Consider the following 21820-nt stretch of genomic DNA (forward strand, 5'->3'; position numbering starts at 1 on the left):
TTTAGTCCTTAGACTGGATATGATGACAGCAGATTGACGATTTTTTATTTAATTATCAATATTTATATGATAAATTTAATTCATTAAATTATTACGTGCATTTTTTTCTGGTATCAAACCTATTGATTATTATTTTTTTTGTAAATTATTTCATTGATACACGAATCAGGGAAAATAATGTGAATTGGACAAAATCTATTTTTTCCAAGTAATCTGGTGAATATTTATATATTTTGAATTGCTGCAGATGTTCTCTCATCTTATCAAACCAGTTCAACACAGTGTGAAGACGCAGAGAGACACTGATACTCTCCCTCATCTACTCAATCAAATTACCGATAATCGATGAACTTCGGGTTTATCGATCAGCGCACACTGGACACCGTGCACGCGTAACGATCACGATCACGATGGCCTGAGGTGAAACTGCAAATTGCTCGTGCATGTGGCTCAGAGCCAGAATCCACGAGTCTTACCGAAGCGGCCCGAGCACCGCCGAGCTCCAATGGATCCAGAAACACGACATGAGCCGAAACTCCCGAGCTGCTCCCCCCGCTGAAGTGAGCTGTTGTCGGGGTGAGGGGGACGAAGGAGGACGACATTAATGACATTTATATTTTTTCTCTTTTTTAAAAAAAAAGGTGATTTCCAGCATCCATCGCTCCTCAGCTCCTCCCAGTCCTCCCAGGGTTTTTCATTCCGGATCAGAGGCGTGAGAAAGGTAAGATGATCGTCACCATCAAACACTTGTACATGTAAGGCGGATTTCTTGTGCTCAGTGTTGGGCTCACAGGGAGACACAGGGTTAAATCCTGCAGTTTTGCCTCTCTGTGTTTTAATGGAGCTCCTCTGATGCTCACATTCAGGGCGTGTTACCCACGGCAACGAGGCGAGAGTGGGATGCTGGATGCTGGAGGGCAGCATCCTCCGGCGGGGAGAACAATGAACGGCCCCCGCACATGTAAAGCCTAGTTTATGTAACACAGGTTCAACTGTAGGAATTCCCCTCAAACAGGAGTATAGACTAGACATATAGAGGATAGACGTTCAATTGTAAGCCTCCTCTTTTCTGCCAGTTTTTAGGTTGAATGTATTTCCTCTCATCTTTATTGTAAACACCATGCTCACAGATATGACCATATCATAATGATATAGTTGATGATAAAATAATAATGTCTATGAATGTTGCTGTGGTGCAGGATCAGGTCATACATTTGGGATATACCCATTTATTAAGGGGGTATTTTCTGGTCCATCCCCGTGGAAATGGTTACGCAATGTACTGGCACACATCCGAGCTGCTGACTAAGTGGATTAATAACCGTTCACACATTTATTCCTGCACATTTTTCATCTCGTGGCATCATGTCTGACTGACCCTCTTTCTTTCTGTCATCATTCAACTCTCATCCTCCTCCACCCCCCCCACCTCTCGTTTTCCTCCATCTTCCATCCGGACATCCCCAGCTGTAACGGGATAGCCCCCATTCATGGTGACACACCCTTGGTTGCACCAGCAGCTGCCTGCGTAACGGGTGAGGAGGGGGAGAAAAGAAAGGGAGAGAGATGAGGTGGAGTTAGAGGAGGGGGACTGGTGCAGAAGAGGAGAGTGTGTGTGTGTGTGTGTGTGTGTGTGGGGGGGGAAACCCACTTTTAAAGTCACACTGATTTTATCATCTTTAGAGTTAAGATTGTAGCATTGAGTTTACTACTTTCGATCCTCTGGTTAAAATAATGAATGAACAGTCACGTGATGAATGAGGGGAATCTCGCAGGGTGAAGGATTGAAGCTTTTTCTGTAGACGGATGACGTCTGAAGCAGAAGTATTTATTCTTGACACCGGGGATGAAGCTGATGTGCAGTCACAGTGGCCACATATCATCACCGGTCATGTTGAGTTAAAGATTATCTTGAAGTCACCCTGTGTTAGAGAGGCCCCGAAATAAGATGATGTGCAGGAATAAAAAGTGAAATCAAACCATCATATCCACTGTGGGCGACACGTGACTGTAAGAGTTATTTTATATAACGGCAGCACAAGCCCAGTATATGCCTCCGGGGAAATTGTTGAAAATATAAAAAAACAAACAACGCCCCTCAGGATGTTACAGAGTGAGAAATCTGGATTCCTGGGTTTGCCCTCTCAATCGAATCCACTCCAAAATGCAATGGGTTCTTTCTTGACCCTTGTTCTTCCCTTTCATCAAGTTTCAACAAAATCAGTTGTGCAGTTTTTGCACAATCCTGCTAGAAGACGAACAGAGATGAAGACATAACCTCGTAAAAAAAAAAAAAGCCAGAGAGAAGCAGAAAGATGAGAGAGATGATATTGTAACAGGAGGAGGATGGAGGCGTGTTGTTCTAGATCCCACGGGGGTCAAGCGGGCAAGTGGTACAGTGAGGTAGATGGAAGAAGAAGACCTGAGAGTTCCATGTAAGGTATAGAGTGTCCGCATATGAACTTCGGGGCTTCTTGGATGACACCACACGAGCAGCATGGAGGCATGCTATGCTTCTTTTTTTTTTTTTACATTTGAGAAATGTTGTCCAGATGTACATTAAAATCTCCCAGCAATATTATGTTAGGGGAGAGTGAGCACAAACGGATAAGAAACGTTTATTGGGGGGGTGACGAGCTGAGGACCAGATGGATTTTATTGGGTGGGAGTCATCGAAGTGAAAGATCCACGGTGGATATTTCTGACCGTGGATGTCGGGATGATGTCATGTAAAAGCTCCTCGCCTCTCACGATGAAGCTGCTGGATGTTTCACCTCAGTTAATGTTTCGCCTCGTACAGCTCGACTGGTGTAATTGGTCATAACGAGAGACAGGGGGGCAGTGACCCCATTAAACTTCTGAGATGGACATGGTGCCCTCAGTCAATGGACAGCAGAGACATCCAGCTTCTTATGCTGATGCTTTTATCAGGGACAACAGTCGACTATTAGATTTCTCACATTTAATCGCAGCACCTGCTTTTTAAAATCAGTGACACCAGCAAACGCAGCTGCATCGCTTCAGTTTTTATCACATCCAAATCTGTGGTGTCTGCGTTTGTGTTGTTTGACACAAAGTTTTGTTTCAAGTTTTGTAGTTTTGTAGTGTCGTGCTTTTCCCTGTTATTGTGATAAACCCGTGTTTTTCTTCAAATGCATGAAGATGATATATACGGATTTGTGGCCACTACAGGAGCAAAGTACATTTTTATGTCATAAAAACTCAAAAGATGGAGGAAGAATGTTTTCAAAATTTGACAGCTGACCGAAAATATTAGATTGTTGAATCTTGGAGCTCCTTCCTTCATTTTAGCATAGGCCTCTACATAACCTTAGGTAGCCTTGTTAGTAAAAGCAGTTTACTCTGAGTGAATACAGTTCATGTGTTCGTTTGTCAATGACACGCAATGGGACTAATTATGAAGTATTAAGGTCACACTGATTTATCATCGTTAGAGTTAAGATTGTAGCATTGAGTTTACTACTTTCGATCACACACACTTGACTATTGATTAATATTTATATAATCAGCAGCAGCCTCTCATTTTCTCCTCAGATGTAGTTTCTTTCTTCCCATGAATCAAACCTGAGCTTCATATGTTTGCGCTGCCTGAGCACTCACACATGCAATAAGATAATGGCTCTGTAGATAATTGGAGCGAATGGTTCACAGTGCAGCAACTAGAGAATATGCTGTGATTACCGTCTTCCGCTTGAGGACTAAGAGCCTCTTGAGCAATTGTTCTGCCCACTTTATTGTTGGGGCGTCATTTTTGAAGTGGCTTTGTGTCAGAGAGAAGGTAGATGGGCTTTCTTCTTGTTCTTTTAAAAAGAAATAACACTCTAATCTCTTATCTTAAGATCCTGGCAGAAAATGTTTTTTTATTGCTCTCTCTTTCACAGTCTATAGATTCAGTGCTCATGGATGCAAACAGATTTTTGAGTCAAATGCATCAGCAGGATTTTGGTAAATGTTCATTTTTGTTTCTGTGTTTATGTTCAGTTAGTCTACACATTAAAACAACACTACAGCTGCTTTAACACATGCACTGAACTCTGGAGATCCTTTGCAGTTTCCCCAGAAGAGGTGTAAATTGGAGATGCAGCTTTTGTAAATTATGATCCGAAGTTGTGAACAGACTGCCGATAGATATCAACAAACACAAGGTAGTTATTATAATGAAACATGAATTGAACACTAATTTTACATATTTACCTGACTTACTTATAACTTAAACTCTTTCAAAGAAAAACAAAGAACTATTGGTCATTTTCATTTATTTTCTCGCAATTAGTAAATATGTCTTTTTGAACCCTGATTTATTTGTACCTTAGGAAACAATCATTTAAATTGTTTTGTATTGTGTATGTGTTTCTCTTTTGCAGAGAACGTCTATTCAGGATGAAAGTAATCAGCGCTGCAGTGCTGAGCGCTGTGTTCTGCATGGGTAAGCACAAACATAATCAGTCATCCGGGAGCAGTTCAGATAAATGAACGGCAGAAACAGACTTCATGCAAAACCAAACGTGCTTCAGCTGAACAATTAACATAGACACAGTGAGAAGGGCTTCAAAGAAACAAACTTATTTTGTTATCTGTTAATTTCCTCTTATTTGCTTTGTTTCCTTTTCTTATGAGGCTTCAGATTGTATTTACATCCGGTCTATATTTAGCTGTCGTTACGTGATACATTTACATTTGAAAGGTTTTTGTGCTTCTGGGAGTAGTTGTGTGGTTTTTCACTCAGAACAAAGGGACCCTGGTCTTTGTTCAAATCAAGAGACAACTAAGAAAAGATGTATTTTAAAATACGCTCCTCTTTATCTTTTCTTTCGCAGTTGTGTCAGCGTCCGTGACAGGTAAAACCTCTCCCTGTTGGGCTTGCAGTGCATGACTAAGAGAAAGTAAATCAGAAATCAAAGATTATCTGTCCTATGTGATCATATATGGGGACGTTAAACGTTAATGCCTGGGACCCCTGATGGTTTGTTGGGCCTGGGGAGGCCTCTTCGATGGGAGGTGGGGGGTTGGGTTTCCTCAGTTTTGTTTGTAGGATAATTGCTTTATAACCAAAGTCAGATTGATTGAACATATCCTGATTGCTTGCACCAGTCAAAGAGGAACGCAGGACAGCGTTCTTTGGGGAAGACATTCACATGGATGTCCCGCCTGGAAACGCTGGAGACGTCGTGTTCAAGCCCAGGACCAATCAGTCCTCTGATGTGGATCTGATGCGACATGGCCAGGTGGTGAACCCACGGGCCCGTCTCAACTTCCTGGGCCACCTGGTGCTAGAGGACGTACAGGAGGAGGACGAGGGCGTGTACGTCATCAAGAACAGCAACAACCCCAACACAGTCAAGCAGCTCGTCCTTATCATTCGGGGTAAGCTGTCTGCTGAGCATGACAAAGTGTGAAATTGAAATGGACCCTTCTGGAGAAATGCAGAAATCAAACGTATACAAATAAGAAGCTCATTTTCTCATCAGGCTGTATTTTATTGAGGTGTTACCTGAAGAGTGTTGCTTTGGAAACCAATGGAAACGTGAAAATTCAAGACTCAAATATGGTGTGAATAATACGTTATTTGTGAGATCATGAAAAACCATGTGTAAGTCTGAGTGTATTACTGAAGGCCTATTTGTTATATAACATCACAGAGAAGCAGGATTAGTTAAAACCGTACAGTGTATATAAAGATGGACGACGGGTCTCTGCCACCATACGTTGTTAAAGGAAGAAATTATCGAGTTCCTGCTGATGCACGTGTTCAGCCAATCGTGAGTCAGTAACAAACGAGAACAGCAGTCAGTGGAGTTCATACCTCCACCAAGGCACAACAGACCCCTTACAAAAACAAAGTCAAACTCACTAGATCCATCAACAACATGTTTTTGCTGTCACGTCATCCGTCTTTACATGTACATAGATACAGTCTCTGAATAAAACAATGATTCATACAACCACCCCTCAGACTGCGCCTTGGAGCAAGTGGTGAAGTACGGAGAAACCTTCTACATCCGCCTTAACCACATCGAAGGCCCCATCACCCTGGAGTTCAGGTACAGTCAGATTCAGAATCTATTCAACAGCGACTCATGTTTATTACACATTGTTGGGCTGGAGACGGATGCTCCGAATCAGCTTCAGTTAGAAGAAATATATACATCTGTTGCATTGCTTCCCCTTTTGGAACAAGTTTCGACTGTATGGTTCCTGTTGAACAAACAAATCAAAGACTGAACCGGAATTACACTTGGTGGAGCGCATACCTCTGTCAAGGCCCAGCTGTTGCTTAAGTTAAAGGCCTAATGAATCCACATCATCTCAGCCACAAATTGGTTTAAGTGACAAGTTTCTAGCCCCATTTGTTTCTTAACAGCAGCTTCAAATCCCACTCTCTTACTAAACCAGGAATCCGCCAGAGCTGGATTTTGATTTTCATCCGCACCAAATTGCACACACTCATAAATATCACTATTATTTTCAGCATTAAGATGTGAAACTCCTGCTCTGACATGCTAACCACACTGGTGGTTGATGGGTTGCTCTGTATAACATCTTCAATACATTTTGTACCATGACAAGGCCCAGTCTGATTCAGTCCAATCAAACCGAGATACAGCAAACTACAGAGCCTCTGCCCGTGGTGCTGTACAACCAGACGGCGGTGTCGGCGGACGAATACGTGGGACGCCTGAGTGTGACGGAGAAACTGGTGACTCTGCACTTGGTCCGGATGACGGACGAGGGGAGCTTTACAGTACTGGACCACGAGGGCAAAATCAGGAAGAGGAACTGTCTTAATGTCAGAGGTGAGCAGTGATCGAGTGCTGATTTAAGTGACTAATCTATCAGTCTTGTGTGTTGGTGTATACATGCTGCTGTAATGTGAGTGTTGGTCTACAGACACTGACGGCATTGTTTCATTCTTGAGTGAATTACCTGCAAAAATCCTTTAATCTCTGAAGTTTTTATTTTATTTTAATTTAAATTAGGGGTTAGGACAGTTGGCAGGGAAACTAAACTGCTGCAGCTGTAAAGACATGGTTTTCACCAAAATGCATCAAGAGCACATTAACTTTAATAAAAGTTATTCTCTACTCGCACGATGTAGTGTGACGTAATTCCACTTTCCACACTGCCCATCGGTTCACTTCCCTTCCACCCCAGACTGTTACTCTCGCATCCAACTTGATCTCCACAGTGTCTCCTTGTGCTTCAGAATTTATTTCACTCTCACAGTTAACTTTGTATATATCGTAAATAGTATCTACTGTTCGTTTTTTCTATATAGAGTGATAGAACGTGATATACGAGATATGTGTTCCGCAGACGGACAGACAGACAGACAGAAGGATACACAGATATTTGTGGAATTAGGTGGATTAAATAAAGCTGAGATTGACCAACACATGTTTCACTTTGCTGAATATGTGTCCAATAAAAAATATAAAAAAGTTTAATGACCCACGTGTGTTTATATTTCCTCCGATTGTCCTCCACAGAGCACCAGAACTTCATGCGCCTCTCCTACGGAGAAAACCTAAAGATGAAACTCTACCTGCACCACTCCAACGTTAACATCGTCTACAAGCCCAAATCAGACAATAAGGACAGAGTCATCCTGGACCAGGGGGTTCTGGTGATGCCGATAGATCCTCTGCTGGAGGGCAGGCTGACAGTGGAGGGGTCGGAGCTCATCATGAAGAAGGTCCAAATGGCGGACAGCGGCATCTTCAGAGTGACAGACCTCGCCGGGTTTCCTGTGGCTCAGGTCGATATAGAAGTAGAGGGTAAGAAAAATACCTATAATGGATTTAGTTCTGTAGTTGCTTTGTTGTGAGCCAACACATTTCCTATGCAAAGTGCCTCTGAGGTGTAGATTGTGTTTTTGAAAGGGTTTATGTGAGTGAGATGATATTACAACTGTTATTAAGTATTTATGCAAAGAGGCTGATACACCCTGTGACTGTGCCAAACAAAGCTTATGAGCGAACAAATTTAGTCTTTCATATTATGGTCTTTCTTGATTAGATCACAATTATACTTCTCTATTTTGTCATCTATTATCTGTTAATACACCAGGCTCCACTTATGAGCACCTGCAGGAGGAGATAAAGTTATTGATGTTTTTATGAGATGACGTTACATCACCGGTTTAGCAATTGACTGAAGACTGAAAAAGACCGGAGTCACGCTGCCTGTTTATTCAAATCTAATTCATATTCAATGTATCGCATGTCCGAAGCTGCACCAAGTTCCACACTGCGCTTCTTTGGGCTCTTAACAATATACATGGTGCAAGTGTGCAGCAGTGAAGATAAACAGTTGTCAAGATATGTGAGCCACAATAAGACAGACAGAGACTTCTGGAAGTTATACATACATGCATTCAAATAAAATGTTACTAATAAATTAAAAACAACCGATTCTAGATATATCCAAAATGACTATTTATATTTCATTTCAAAGTTTCAGCTATAGTGTCAAGCTGTCCATATATATTTAGGAATGACTAACGTGCATTGAAATCTGATTGTGTGATGTTTCGATATCTAAAGCTGTATGGGAAGTCTTTATGTGGTAACTGCTCCAGTCAAACACACCTGCTGATGAAAACGTTTCAAAAAGAGGCTGTAATGAAAGATGAGTAGCTGCACAGCAAAGTCAGTGAATTCAGAATGGACGTCGTCCCTGGCTATTAGAGAAAAGATTTATTATTTCTCTTTCCTGTCCTCGTCTTGCTCTCAGCCTACAAGCTGCCTCGCCTGACCGTGGCCATTCTCTGCATGCTGTGTCTGATCGCCTTCATGCTGCTGGTGTGTCTGCTGTCCTGCCTCTACAAAGTGCACAAGAGGAACAAAAAGAACAAAAAGCTCATGCTCATTGCGCAGCAGGCTGGCAAGGGCGATGGCGATGCTTTCAGACAGGTAACACCCACCCAGTGCAATTACCATCATTCTGAGAAAACAATTTTGACTCATCCTCACTGATATTTGATTTTGTGGAAATTTTCATGGCTGAGGACGGTTCAGGGAAACGTCATGTGTTGCTTTCCAGGTGTCCTGCGTACGTCCACAGAGCCGGCGCTCATATCTTGTCCTTGATGTGAGCTTGTCATTATTAGAAGCAGAGTTTTACAATCTAGAATGTCACTTCTTTCATTTTTAATGACGTACGAGCCAAAGTTGCGGTCTCAGGTCTGGCAGCAAGGGGGTGCAATCGCAGATAATTATAGCATTTTGGCACCAGATATTTTTGCATCAGGTTTCGGAAACTGCAGGGAACTCATGATTAGTCAACATGAAAATGCTTTTTTATTTGCCTTTGTAAAAAGAAATCATGAGTTCATTTTAGCCCCCTGGGTGTTTCTAGAACACCAAGCACCCGGTGTGTTTGAATCGGTGATAGAATGAAAGCATGTTTTAAGACGGCTGATTTACAAAAACTGTTGCGGCTCCATCCTCACTCAGTCAGTTGTGAATGAATCGCTGTAATGATGAATGGATTATCAGGGTCCTCTGAGGTTGTGCTGAGCCCACAGGAACAAAATAAATAAAAAAACATTGATCCCTTTCTAGTTGGCCATTTAAAAACTGCTGCTCTTTCTTCATTCAGCGGCTCAATACTGTCTGATTAACTGACTGATTGGATGATTTAGAGGAGTTGACAGTTAACCCCTCTGTCAACGCAACCATCCATCAAGCAACCCCAGTTGGGGATTTGTTAACCAACTGAATTTATGGAGCAATTAAAAACCCATTAGAAATAGATGACTCACCTATAGAGGACACACAAACATCACGGTCCGATATTGATTTCTCTACCGAGAAAAAGGAGTTCAATACAACAACAACAACAACAACAAGTGGCACAAGAAATATGTCTGGATCAATTGTGTAAGAGTTTCATAAAAATAAAAAACCTTGGCTGTCAGAGTGAAGAATAAATACGTCTGTCATCAAGTGATGCCATTAAAGCAAGTGGGCCTAATTTGCCATTGGACTTCTAATTTAAACAAACTAAATTATCTTGAAGAGCGTTCCTGTTCTAAAATGATGACTGTTTCATTAGAAATCTAAATCACTGAGCTGACAGTGAACCCCTTCCTACCGAAGCAGCGGTCCCATTGAAAGATCGTTTAATCTGATTGAATTTATGAACCAATTAAAAACGCCCACGGCGGTCACATGACTGTGAAACAGCCCGAAAAGACTGAAAGTGGACGATGATGATGAGACGGCAGCAATGACTCAAACTCGTCTGAGCCAGAGAAAAAAGCTGACTGAGCCCGACCCTGCAGTTATCACTGACTCATCGAGATATTAAGTTTGCCACCGAGTCCGAGTGTGCAACATGTCGTGATCCACTTGAAACGTATCTTTGAGGAGTTGTCACACAGCTACCTGGCTCCAATCTGGAGCTTTTGTCAGCGACTTCCAAAACTCGTCTGCAGCTGAAAAATAGAAATCATGTGCTGTAATTGATGTAATGTAATTTCAGAGTTATCAGTGTAGACTGATGCTGAACATTTTCTTTAGTATTTGTCTGTGAAGTCACATTAATGTTACCTGTTTCTCTTTTTTTTTACTTTGTGTCTGAAATGATAAATGTTTGTCCTGTTTCTGATGTTTATGTGACGTTCGTCTTTCAATTTCACAACTGTTGAGTGAATTCTAAATACTGCTGTTGGAAATGAGGCCTCCCGGCTCAGTGATGATTGGTGGCCCAGCTAACGCTGTTGCCTGTGGTTACGTGTCTCCCTCTTGCTTTAAGGAGCCTCAAACGGAGCCTCTTCTTGGTGAGAGAATTGTGTTCCTGCCTCCTTTCCCCCTGAACCTCCCTCTTTATATTGGTGTGTAGAGAAACGTGCTGCGTTTGTGACAAATAAGTTCATTGATCAACTTGCTGCTTGTGACAGTTTCAGAAATGTGTTGTCAGTATTTTCTGAACTCCGGTGCTTGTAGTTGATCTAAATGAATCGAGGATACTGAGCAGCGCCACATTAGATAAATCCTGGACACTGAGGAGAAACTGCTCGTGATGAACAAGCAGAAGTTGATCAGAGACCTCATTTGACTCAAAGTCAATGGATGACTTCAAGTGAATCTGGCAACATGACTTGGGACAAACTGTGTCCGTGATCCTGACAGACTTTAGAATAATCACGTGGCCGAGCTGTGGTGGAGAATTAATGTAGGATGCAAGTTTATACAGTGTTTTATTGTTTTAAAGGAGACATATGATGCTTTTTCAAGGTTTCATTCCTCTAATGTGTGATATAGTTTATTGTGTGAATGTATAAGTTCTGCAAAGTCCGTGGTAAAGGGAGCTCCTCTCCCCCGCAGAAAACACTGAAGCTCCTGAAACACCACGTCAGTCGTCCCGTTGAAGCAAAGCGTTTCTGACAGAGGATGACAAAAGGAGCTGCAGCAGTGGACAGATAATAGCACAAATTCAAATTATCAACCTGGATGTGAGCAGAATATGTCTCCTTTAAGTGCCTTGAGGTCAATGACTTTTAAAATCAGAATGTTGGTATTTTCCACATTAAAACAACTGAGAACAATTGTAATGAGTTAAGTTTCCACATTATATTCAAATGAATGGACACCAAGGGTTTTCAAAAATCATTGTTAGTCTGTGTATTTGTAAACAAAAGAAGATGGATATCAGTGTAAGTTTAGTTCTTCTTCTTTGGTTGGTGTATAAGTGAGGGTCAACCAACGTCAACATGCATCAGTCTTCTTCTTTTCTTGAGCTTAGTTGAAACAGATGAGACCATTTATATGCTAGAGCAGAATTGTAAACACTATTTTGCTTCGATGAGCTCGGTCAGGTGTGAGAAATGTCTTTATTCTCAGCTGTTTCCTTGAGAGTTGTGATCAACTACGTGCCCAGGAAGTCTGTGGGTGTGTTGTCAGTGCTTCTTATGTCTGTGTCTAGTTTCTGTGGATTTAATGTTGTGTGTCTGTGTTGTAGTTTTTTTAGTAATGCGAACAAATCAATCAACACGTGACCTGAAACACTGTGTACTATAACATTATTTTTACATTTATTCCCATTTATTGTTGTTAGTTACCAAAATACACCATAACTCACATTTCAGTGACTAATCATGATTCTTCCAGCTCTTAACTTAAGCAGTTAGCAGTTATTAATTATTACACCGGGCAAACTTTATTTTCTGGGTTTACTAACATAAAACATATTCTGTTTGCATATATATATATATATATATATATCAATGTATATGGATCGCCCCCTGGTGGCTTGCTGCAGTATAGGTCATAAACCCCTCCTCCTCCACATTAGCAGATGGAACAGATGTTTAAATATTTGACTGGATAAGTGAAAAGCCTGGGGATCACTGACGTCTGTGATTAATTCTGGTAAAAACACTGGAAGATTCGTAACTTCAAATAAAAACCGTGTGAGTTTTCCATTACCACTGATCAATGTGGGATAAATGTCTCGCTCATTGTATGTGTCTGTATTAGACATGTGTGTTTGTGTGTCCTCACGTGTTTTTAAGTGATTATACTGCGATGTATGTGCATAGGTGTTCCAATTATCGTGTGTGTCTCTCTGTGTGTGTGGACTAAGGTTGAGATGACGGCAGTTTCCCTTGGCGTCGGTCGATCGGACAGGTTATGGATTTCCTCGTAGATCTTAGAACACACACACAACACATGTGAGCCGATGTCGGCGGCCGGAACTTAACCTGAGAGGCCGACATGAAACTCAGATCAATCCTCCCTCTCTGTCTCTTTATCATCTCTCTCCCTCCCTGCCTCTTCTCTGTGCATCTATATCAGCTGCCTCACGTCTTCTCTTTCTGTCTCTCAATCCTTCACTCCTGTGTTGTCACTCTCTCCTCCTCACAATTTCTCACCCACCGAAATATAATCCACATTAGTGCTCCCTGCGAGCACACAGAATGATTTAATTTACTACTTTAATCATCCCAAACCTGCATCCCTTCATCCTCTCCCCCTGTCCTTTCATCCTTCTTCCCTCATTCTTACCTGCATGCCTTCATCCTCCTCTCCTCATCCCTTCATCCCCCCTTTCTCTTCCCTACTCACTTCTATTCATCATTCTTTCCTCATCCCTACCCACATCCTTTCATGCTCTACTCATTCTCTGCCTCTCATTCATGAATCCACCTCAACCCTTCATCTTTTCCTCTCCCACATTTATTCTTTGGACCTCCAGCCTCCACAAATCTTTCCTGCAGTTCCTAAGCCCCGACATTTTTGTAAGACCCGGCTCGGCTCTGCCTCCTCTCAACCTCCAGCCTCATTGCTCGTCTTTCAGTCATGTCATACAAGTGTCCTCTTCCATGTCTTATGTGTGTATGTAATTAAGAGCTTTCTTACCCTGTTAGTGTGTGTGTGTGTGTGTGTGTGTGTGTGTGTGTGTGTGTGTGTGTGTGTGTCCTCTCAAGAAGTTTTCATGTGTTTTTGATCAATAGTTGGATGAAGTACCACAGCTGCCGGGATGCTACACTGCTGTGGCCATATTTTAACAAGAGTGTGTGTGTGTGTGTGTGGATCTGCAGGTGGTCCATGAGGTGTACACCAGGTTCACAGAGGAATCTCTGACGCAGTCCGTGTGTGATAAGCCCTCGGAGAGCACAGAGGTCACCATCAAGGTCAGTGCTGGAACTAAAGTGAAGCCAACTCATCTTGATTGCCCCCTTGTGGCTGGCTGCAGTATATATCATAAAACCCAGGTCACGTCCATCGTCCCATCGTTGTGATTGGTCAAGCTTGTATGTTGGCCAAACCTTGATTCCGCGGCTCGCCACCTCGATCGCTGCTGCACAGACGCATTCTCCAAATTATGTTAAAAGCACCGGTTCTTTTTATACGGCAGCATTTGACTGATGAATGAAATGCAGGTGGTTGAATGAGTTGGCAGCAGACGGTCGAGTACACACACACACACACACACACACACACACACACACACACACACACACACACACACACACACACACACACACACGCAGAGCATCCAGAAGCGATCCAAAAATAGTTCATAGATCCAAAAATAAATAATCCATGACCCTGATAGAAAAGAGAAGTTGAGATATTACAAGTTTGCTGAGTAACAGTGGTGCAGTAGTTGTGCAGTTTAGAATATATACGTTCATATGAGATGCAGCTGGAATGTAAACATCTGTATCATTCTGTAAATGTACCTGAAGGTATCGTACCGATAGTAACATGGATCTCAAACAGTCAGAGTCAGTGTTTGGCAGCTTACTGTGCTCTTGTGTCTCTGGGTTATAAGCTCCTCTCTGTTTGTCTGTCTGTCGGAGATATGACAGCCCCGAAGCGCCTCCCAGAGGGCAGCAGGTCAAACGGAAGATGTCCGGGGTGGGACGGGTCTTTCATTATGTTGGCAGCTCTGCTGAGGCAGCAGGAGCTCACTAAGTTCACCACAGAGTGCAGTGAGCAGCCGATGATCTTCTGGGCGATGTTAATGACCCTCTGAGGAGTCGTGCTGAGGGTTTGGCGTCACCGGCAGAGACGCAGTCAGTCAGCACACTGTCAGTGGAGCAGTACTGATAGTATATAAACACACATACAAAATTAAAGCATACAGCCAACAGCATACACTTTATCCACTGTACGTAATGAAATGTGGTCTCATCCATAACCTCATGTATACAATTAGTTTAGATTTTCTTCCTGTGTCCTTTACAATGTGTCTCCATGAAACCAGGAACATTAGTGGTGTTGGTATGTTAGTGGAAGGTAAAATATGATCCTAGAAACATGTGCATGAATTATTCATGTTGCTTTTTCACTGACCTCAATTTTTACCACTTCCTCTCCTTCCCTTTCTCCATCCTACCTCCCTCCTCCATCTCCTCTCTGTTCTTGTTCTTCCACTCAATTTCCACCTTCCCCCACACTCCATTTCTTTCTTCTCTTTGTTTCTGTATTTCCGTTAACCTCTTCTATGACTTTACAATCGCCTTCTCCTCTATACCTTCGTCCTGTTTTCTCTTTTTCTTTAATCTTGCTTTGTGTCCTTCCTCCTCTTAATTCACATTCCCTTTTCTTTTCATCTTCTTTGACCTTCACCTCTTCTCCGGTCTTATCTCCTCCTCTTTCCACTTTTGTCACAGGGCCTTGAGGTGTCCAAACCAGGCCGCTACCATGCTCTCAGCTCAGACAACTTTCTGGAGATGAGCGACTCTGGAGTGGAGTTCACCGGCTCCGGTCTCCCGCTAGACAGCGACACTGATGCTGCGATGACCTATGCCTCCCACAAACCCCTCCTGAGCGCTGTTTCTCCGACAGCCATGACCAGTGGAGTTCAGTCAGAGAGCCAAGAGGCCACTCTCGTCCCTGATGGCGACCTCAGTGCCAGCCAGACCCCTGACTCTGCCATGAGCAAAAGCCCTGCCTCCAATCCTCGCTCAATTGCAGCTGCGACCCCTGATGGCAGCCTGTGTGGTGCTGCATCGCCGGGAACAGCCTCCAGGGGCACTGCTGGATCATCTTCAGCCAAGACAGACGAAGGGGCTGAAAGCGGAGAAGCTGGGCAGAAAGAGGAATCAGCTCCGAGCACCTGAGAGGATCGACCACAATGTTTTTTAATCTCATATCTCCTCATACACTGATGACATCCACTTCTGGCTCTGTGTTTAAGAGAACCTTATCATATAACCACCACCGAGTCCACGATCACTGCACTGCAAACATCACAGACAAAATATATTCATCCTTGGACCTGGATGTCAGTGCAGCCCAGGATAAAAATAATAAAAAGAAAGTTGCACAAAATGCACAATGCAAAATTAAATGCACTATGCACTGAAATATTAGATGCAAAAGGTAAACCCAAGCTCTATCAAAAGAAGAACAAAGCAATTTTGTGCACATGGAACATGCATGCATTTAAATTAAACATTAGAGTAGATTCATAGTTGAGATCTGCAGGACAATGCTGATGCTAGAGTGACTGCATGCAAACATGAACGGCCTGAAGGCTCTAAAAATAAGTTGCGATGATGTGAGGAGGTTAAAACACTCAGCACTTAAATGGGAGCAAAGGATCTCGACTCCTGTCGAAAAGGTTGTCCCAAAAAATTATGGGTTACAGTTTGACAGGTTGAAGAAATCTGACGCTACTTTCGAAGACCAAGGCGACCAACATCAACGGAACAATCCATCTCCCCCGTTTGAGGCAAATCTGAATGTGTTGCCTCTGACAGTATTTTTTCTGATGCTGTGATGGTTGCATTTTTAAGACATAAAAAAACCCAGTGGAAACATCCACCACATCTCACTCACACTAATGATGAAGCGCCAGAGAAATCTTCCAGAGGAACGACAGCAAACTGTGGAAACGAGCCTCATCTGTTTTTGTTTCTTCATCCCGGTGGAGTTGTCACAACCCCCTTCAGAGCAAAGCAGAACTGGGGGAGAACACTTCCAGGACTTTTGGAACAGTTCTTGAGAGCTTAATTGGATTCTTGGCCTCTTTGCAGACGGACAGATTCACGGACACCTTTATATTTAGAGTGAGGAGCGGTGATAAAAGAGACGACAGTGATGGAACAGGGTGCCGTTCAGGGGAACAGATAAATGGCTTGCATGATTTAAAGCCTCCTATTTTCATCTCGGCCCACATCCATCGCATGGAGCTCTGATTATTGTAGCCTGGTTGTTTTCCAAAATGAAGAAGACTGGGAGGACGGATCAATCTGTGATAACGACGCAGCCTATACAGCCCTGACAGAATGAGACTGAAATGTGATTATGAGAGGTGTGCGAGTGTGTGCGCTGGGGGAGTTTCTTACAAAGCCAACCGACAATATTTTACATTCAGTGCACTGCATGGAGACATGAGTCCATTCAGCCAGTGAAAAATAGAAAATGAAAAAGAGGAGGACATTACCCGAGCATATAAATCCTGAGCTGATGGTTAAAGTAATATCAATAACTCATAAAGGCTAGTCCACACTTTTACACGTGGTGCTCTATGAATCTAAAACCCTCATATAGTTCAGCAACACATATTACTATTGACTGTACCAGCAGTAGTATGTCATGTGCATACTATAGAAAGGTCACATGTTTACAACCACTTCAATTTAAAGGAGACACATTCTGCTCGTCTTCAGATTTATGATTTAAATTTCCTCGAGTGTCGACCTGACACTTTAACTTTAACATTTACAAAAAAACCTGTATAGGAGAGAAACAGTGAAAAGCATCATGTGTGTCTCTTTTAAATATATTCAGCTACCCCCATATTTATTAAAGGCAAGAAGTCATCAGGTCATGCTGCATATTTGTATCTGTAGTCCTGCCTTTTTTGTTTCACTTGTTTTTGCAGACGACAACAGAAACATTTTGTTGGAAAGTAAAGAAAGAAAAGACACAAGTGACGGACCAAAGAAGTACAGATGAGATGAGAGAGCAAACAGTGGCACAAGTTCAAACATATTTGAAGTGAAGTGCGGACTGACTCAATTAAAGTAAGCTCCCACAGTGCTAACAACTGCTTTTGACTAATTATTTCTCTTATCTCGCTGTAGATGGAGGCTAATTCAGGTCGCAGGAAGCTGATATACACCAAAGACGTTTCACAGAACAAAAGCGAGACATCTCACGCTGGCGAAGAAACGCCGTTCAAGCTCGTCCTCTCCTGCACAGGGTCAAACCATCTGAGGTACTTACATTGAGCCCCTGCGCACTTAAAGAGCACAGCACCTTTAGGGGGAGGCGGGGTGGTATCCATGGCGACATTCATCACATGCTTCATTCTGCCAAAACACACCAAGCGCCAGTGGTTTCCATCACAACGGGGCGCCGGACTCGTCCAATTTAGATGTCACTATTAGCATTTAGCATTCGCAGTGCGGCTACCTCACGCTGTACATGAGATGATGTCAATCTGTGCGATTGAATTACGACCTTTACCTCTGAGTTGAGCTCGGCACACAGAGACGTGTCTGATGTCTGGAAAAGAAAAGCACAAGTGTCAACACAGGCGATCACAGTGTGGGTTGTAGTTTGAGTTACTATGAGGGTGTAAAATGACTTGCATACTAACATGTCGCTGAATGACTGGTTTTATATGGCAATTTTATAAGGCAGCGCTTTCATGTTACACACAAATATATGCATACTCCCACATCTGACTGTTTGTATCAGGTCGATTTGAATAAGCTCCAAGTTTATGGTCAAAGGATTTGAATTTACATCTAAAGCAATATTAATGACAATGGCACTGAAACATCGCTAACATGCACAGGGCGGAGAGAGGAATCTGACATAGCACTTCAACCACATCACTCTTTATCATCCTCTTTCCCCGCTGTTGTATATATTTAAATATATTATATGCATGTTTATAATGTGGAAATACTAATGTGTTTTTACTGCAAGGCTTATGCAAGATTTTATACAAAGAGCTGCATCGATCCTTTAACCCCGTGTCCACAGTAGTAAGTAAAGAACTGACACGAAGTAAATATGAATACTACACTTACACAATTATTACAGCACAAATATGACAATACCCAGATTTCATAAAAAGCTGTAAACACTTTACCTCATTTTTTTATCGTCAAATATCTCATTAAAACCAAACTTATCAGAAACATGAACGCTTGAGTACATTAGTGTCATAAGAACTACTTCAAATCACAGAAACCACGTTTGAGAAACATTTATTTCACATATACATAGATTTTTTTTTTGTGTGGTCCATGTCCCATCTGCTAGAAGGGAGGAGTTGGGGGTTAATGCCCTATACTGCAGCCAGCCACCAGGGGGCAATCAAGATGATCTTGACTGTATATAAAGGTGGACGACATGACGGCTCCCCGAAAGTGAAGCCAGATTCATGTTAGAGTGAAGTGAAGATGGCAACAGTTGATTTACGATCTTTGTGAAACAGAACTATAGAAACTGGCGAGGCTGCTTCCATATGTAAAAGTTACGCGCCTTGCTTCAGTGAATATATCTTTCTTTCTTTAAGTGAAGATCAGATGTTTCATCCTAAAAATATGTTATAAAACCTTGTTTGAAAGACACTTTTTTTAGCTTTGAATTGTGACAGGAGATTTCTGTCTGGTGTCTGCGGGAATAATAAAACTGTAGCTTCAGGCAATCACAGCTGATGTGAGCTTGGTGAAAGGATTTCATTTCTGTCATTCAGATTTCGCTCTGATGTTTTCTGTTTCATTTCACATCGCAGCTGCTCATTCTCAAAGACCCAGAACAGAAGTGCTGATCCGTGTGTGGGCAGCAGGAGATTTGATATAATGTCCTTTCACTTCTGGTGGATTCGCTCGTCTGTTAATCTACTGTTCTCCGTAATTCAAAAGAAAAGAATGAAAAACCATGAAACGATGTCTGCGCCTCTAATACCTTTGCTCACAATAGAAATTTGCTTTCGCACAAAATATCAGAAGAACTGTCGAGCGCAGTTTCCGACACATATCAATTCATTTCTATTCACTCTTCTGCAAATCTGTGGCTTCTCCTGTGCTCAGTTATATTTGAATTTAGTCTTATCTATGATTCACGACGGATTCATTGAAAACTATCTCTGTCTCTTCGAGCACAGTCTTTTATAGTAAGAGCATTTTTAAAACATGTACATATTCTTCTGGACAAACTGGTCCCAGCTCAGCTGCACTTTTACTCTGGGCTATTTTGTGAACTGACATGCAATGCATCCCGTCTGCTTGAACAATGTTTTATTATCATGCATCTGTCTCCACCGTCACACTCCCAGCACTAAAGAAAGTTTTTATAAAAGGGAAAAACCGTATAATCACTATATACTTTTCATATAATCAGTGTGTTTGCTCTGGGACATCGATGTACGACATCCCAAGTGCATTTGCTGGAAAATAAAATAATCACACTTCCTTCGAATGAATGAATGAACATGCTCGATTACGTTTCATGGTGAGAACTTTTTGTAGCATCACATTTAGCACCAAAATACTTACTCTGATATTATAGCATATATCTGCTGTCCCAGTGTAAACCTAAGACTTTCTGTAACTGCAGCATGCTGACCTGTAGATTGCTTGTAGGACAGCAGGCGTGATGATGATAGTTAAACATTATAGTAATAATATGAATTGCACTTTTCTGTACAGCTGGCCTGCTGAGTCCATCCTCGTGTCTGACTCTGGTTTCCCATGATCGTCCCAACACTAAAAAACACCGATCAGTGGTTCAGCTTAAAAATTGTAATTTCTCTGATTATGTGTTCACCCCTGTCTGTTTTTTTGTTTGGGAACAGGATTGCTCAAAATCGACCAAATAGACTTTTTAAAATTAACTTTCTGTAACATTTATTTTTTAACGTTTTCACAAATTTCCCAGAGAATAATCAATGGATCTTGAGGGAAAAAAATCTGGTTCATAAATGCATTTTTTTGCAGTTTATTTGAAATGAAGGGGACTTGTCGGGCCTTGTCGGACGTTGCAAAACAATATATGCTAAATGTAAAATATGGAACAAGGAGCCTCCGTTAGGTTCTGTCAACATTTCTGTTTGAAAACGCAATTTGACTTTTGAGCGTCGCTAGTATTCTTCCCTAAACTCCACATCTGAACCATGGAGCTGCAGTTCAAAATAAATGTTTTAATGCACATGATATATTCCTCTAAGTTATTGTTGATCTACAGTTTCTATGAAATCCCGACATTAAGAACATAAACATTCTTCATTGTGACTTGGGTTAGGTTTTGGGAAACCACAGCTTCAGGGTGGCTCGAGGCTGAATGTTGGTTTTAACCCATGACTCAGGCAGGTGAAGTATTGTCATTGTCAATATTCCTGCTGTAGCTTCTGCAGAAAAATTCAGCTAAACTATTTTTACATTAGAAAAAACATCACCTTTACTTTTTACTCGATTTTGTACTTTATAGAAATTATGGTATTTTCTATAATTCAGTAGTATCTGTTTGATTTCTGCGATGATAAGGATAGTGAATGTTAAATGAATATACTGGTGTTAGGAGAATTTGCTTTTTTATATTCAGGCTCTATATATTTTTCTTTATACTGTGTGTGGTTCCTGTGTCATGAGTTTTGATTCAGTTGAATCAATCAGTAAACCTGTGTGTATTCCTCGCTGAGAGTGAGGTATAATTTTGATTTAACCAAACTTTTTTAAATGTCAGAAATTCTGCTCTGGTCACTGGTTTGTTTGCATTCAGGTTTGTATTTGTATCGATTGATTTCATTTCAAAAGACTTCTTCAAACTTACCACATCAGATTCCATTTGATCATTTTCCAAATCTGAGTGAATCATTGACTTTTACAATACTTCACTGCTCTGTCATGAACATGAAACAATAATGATTTATATACCAATAAGACCTTTTGGCATCCTGCACAGACTTTTGTAAAGCTTCTCTCTTTTCTGTATCGAATGAATTGTTGCAATTAAAATCATTTTCAACAGAGTGAATGAAAAGGTTTGTTCTTTTGTGGTGATGCTGTTTCCATTTCAAGTTTAGAAAATCAAGTGTTACATGCCAGGAAACATAAAAAAAAAAAAAAATCTTAGAGTCCTCGACTTGCAATATCACAGCAGCAAGATGTATGAGATGAATATATTTCTGTATTTTTAACTCATATCACACAGGTCGGACAAAAATAATCCTGTGAAAAAGTGTTTTGGGGCAGATCTATAGAAAAAATAAGTAGAAAGGAATGTGTTTAAATTCTGACTTCTAATTTTTAGGGCTTCCAGCCACCAGGGGGCAGTCAAGATGGTTTGGTTTTACTTTTGGAGGCATGGATATTTATATT

At 41.6% G+C, this 21820-nt stretch overlaps 1 protein-coding gene across 3 annotated transcripts; it reads left to right on the forward strand.

Annotated features, from left to right (window-relative positions):
- The first annotated feature begins 179 nt into the window (after positions 1-179).
- LOC109643365 (uncharacterized) lies at positions 180-21471 on the forward strand. 3 transcript variants are annotated; one of them, XR_011239549.1, is made up of 11 exons: positions 180-721; positions 4386-4447; positions 4839-4859; positions 5113-5385; positions 5975-6062; positions 6589-6815; positions 7509-7796; positions 8755-8933; positions 10780-10804; positions 13568-13660; positions 15149-15204. XR_011239549.1 is itself a non-coding variant. In XM_069516145.1 (11 exons), the coding sequence occupies exons 3-11, from the start codon at positions 4402-4404 to the stop codon at positions 15596-15598; spliced, it is 1665 nt and encodes a 554-aa protein (XP_069372246.1). In that variant the 5' UTR covers positions 185-721; positions 1468-1535; positions 4386-4401; the 3' UTR covers positions 15599-21471. The 3 variants fall into 3 exon arrangements, 2 of the variants coding, with proteins under 2 accessions (XP_069372246.1, XP_019964023.2); XM_069516145.1 differs by lacking the exon at positions 10780-10804 and adding an exon at positions 1468-1535 and having other exon boundaries at positions 185-721; positions 15149-21471; XM_020108464.2 differs by lacking the exon at positions 10780-10804 and having other exon boundaries at positions 185-721; positions 15149-21471.
- The last annotated feature ends 349 nt before the right edge of the window (positions 21472-21820 follow it).

Source organism: Paralichthys olivaceus, chromosome 20 (assembly GCF_024713975.1).
Source record: "Paralichthys olivaceus isolate ysfri-2021 chromosome 20, ASM2471397v2, whole genome shotgun sequence".
In the NCBI taxonomy this organism is placed as follows: Eukaryota; Metazoa; Chordata; class Actinopteri; order Pleuronectiformes; family Paralichthyidae; genus Paralichthys; species Paralichthys olivaceus.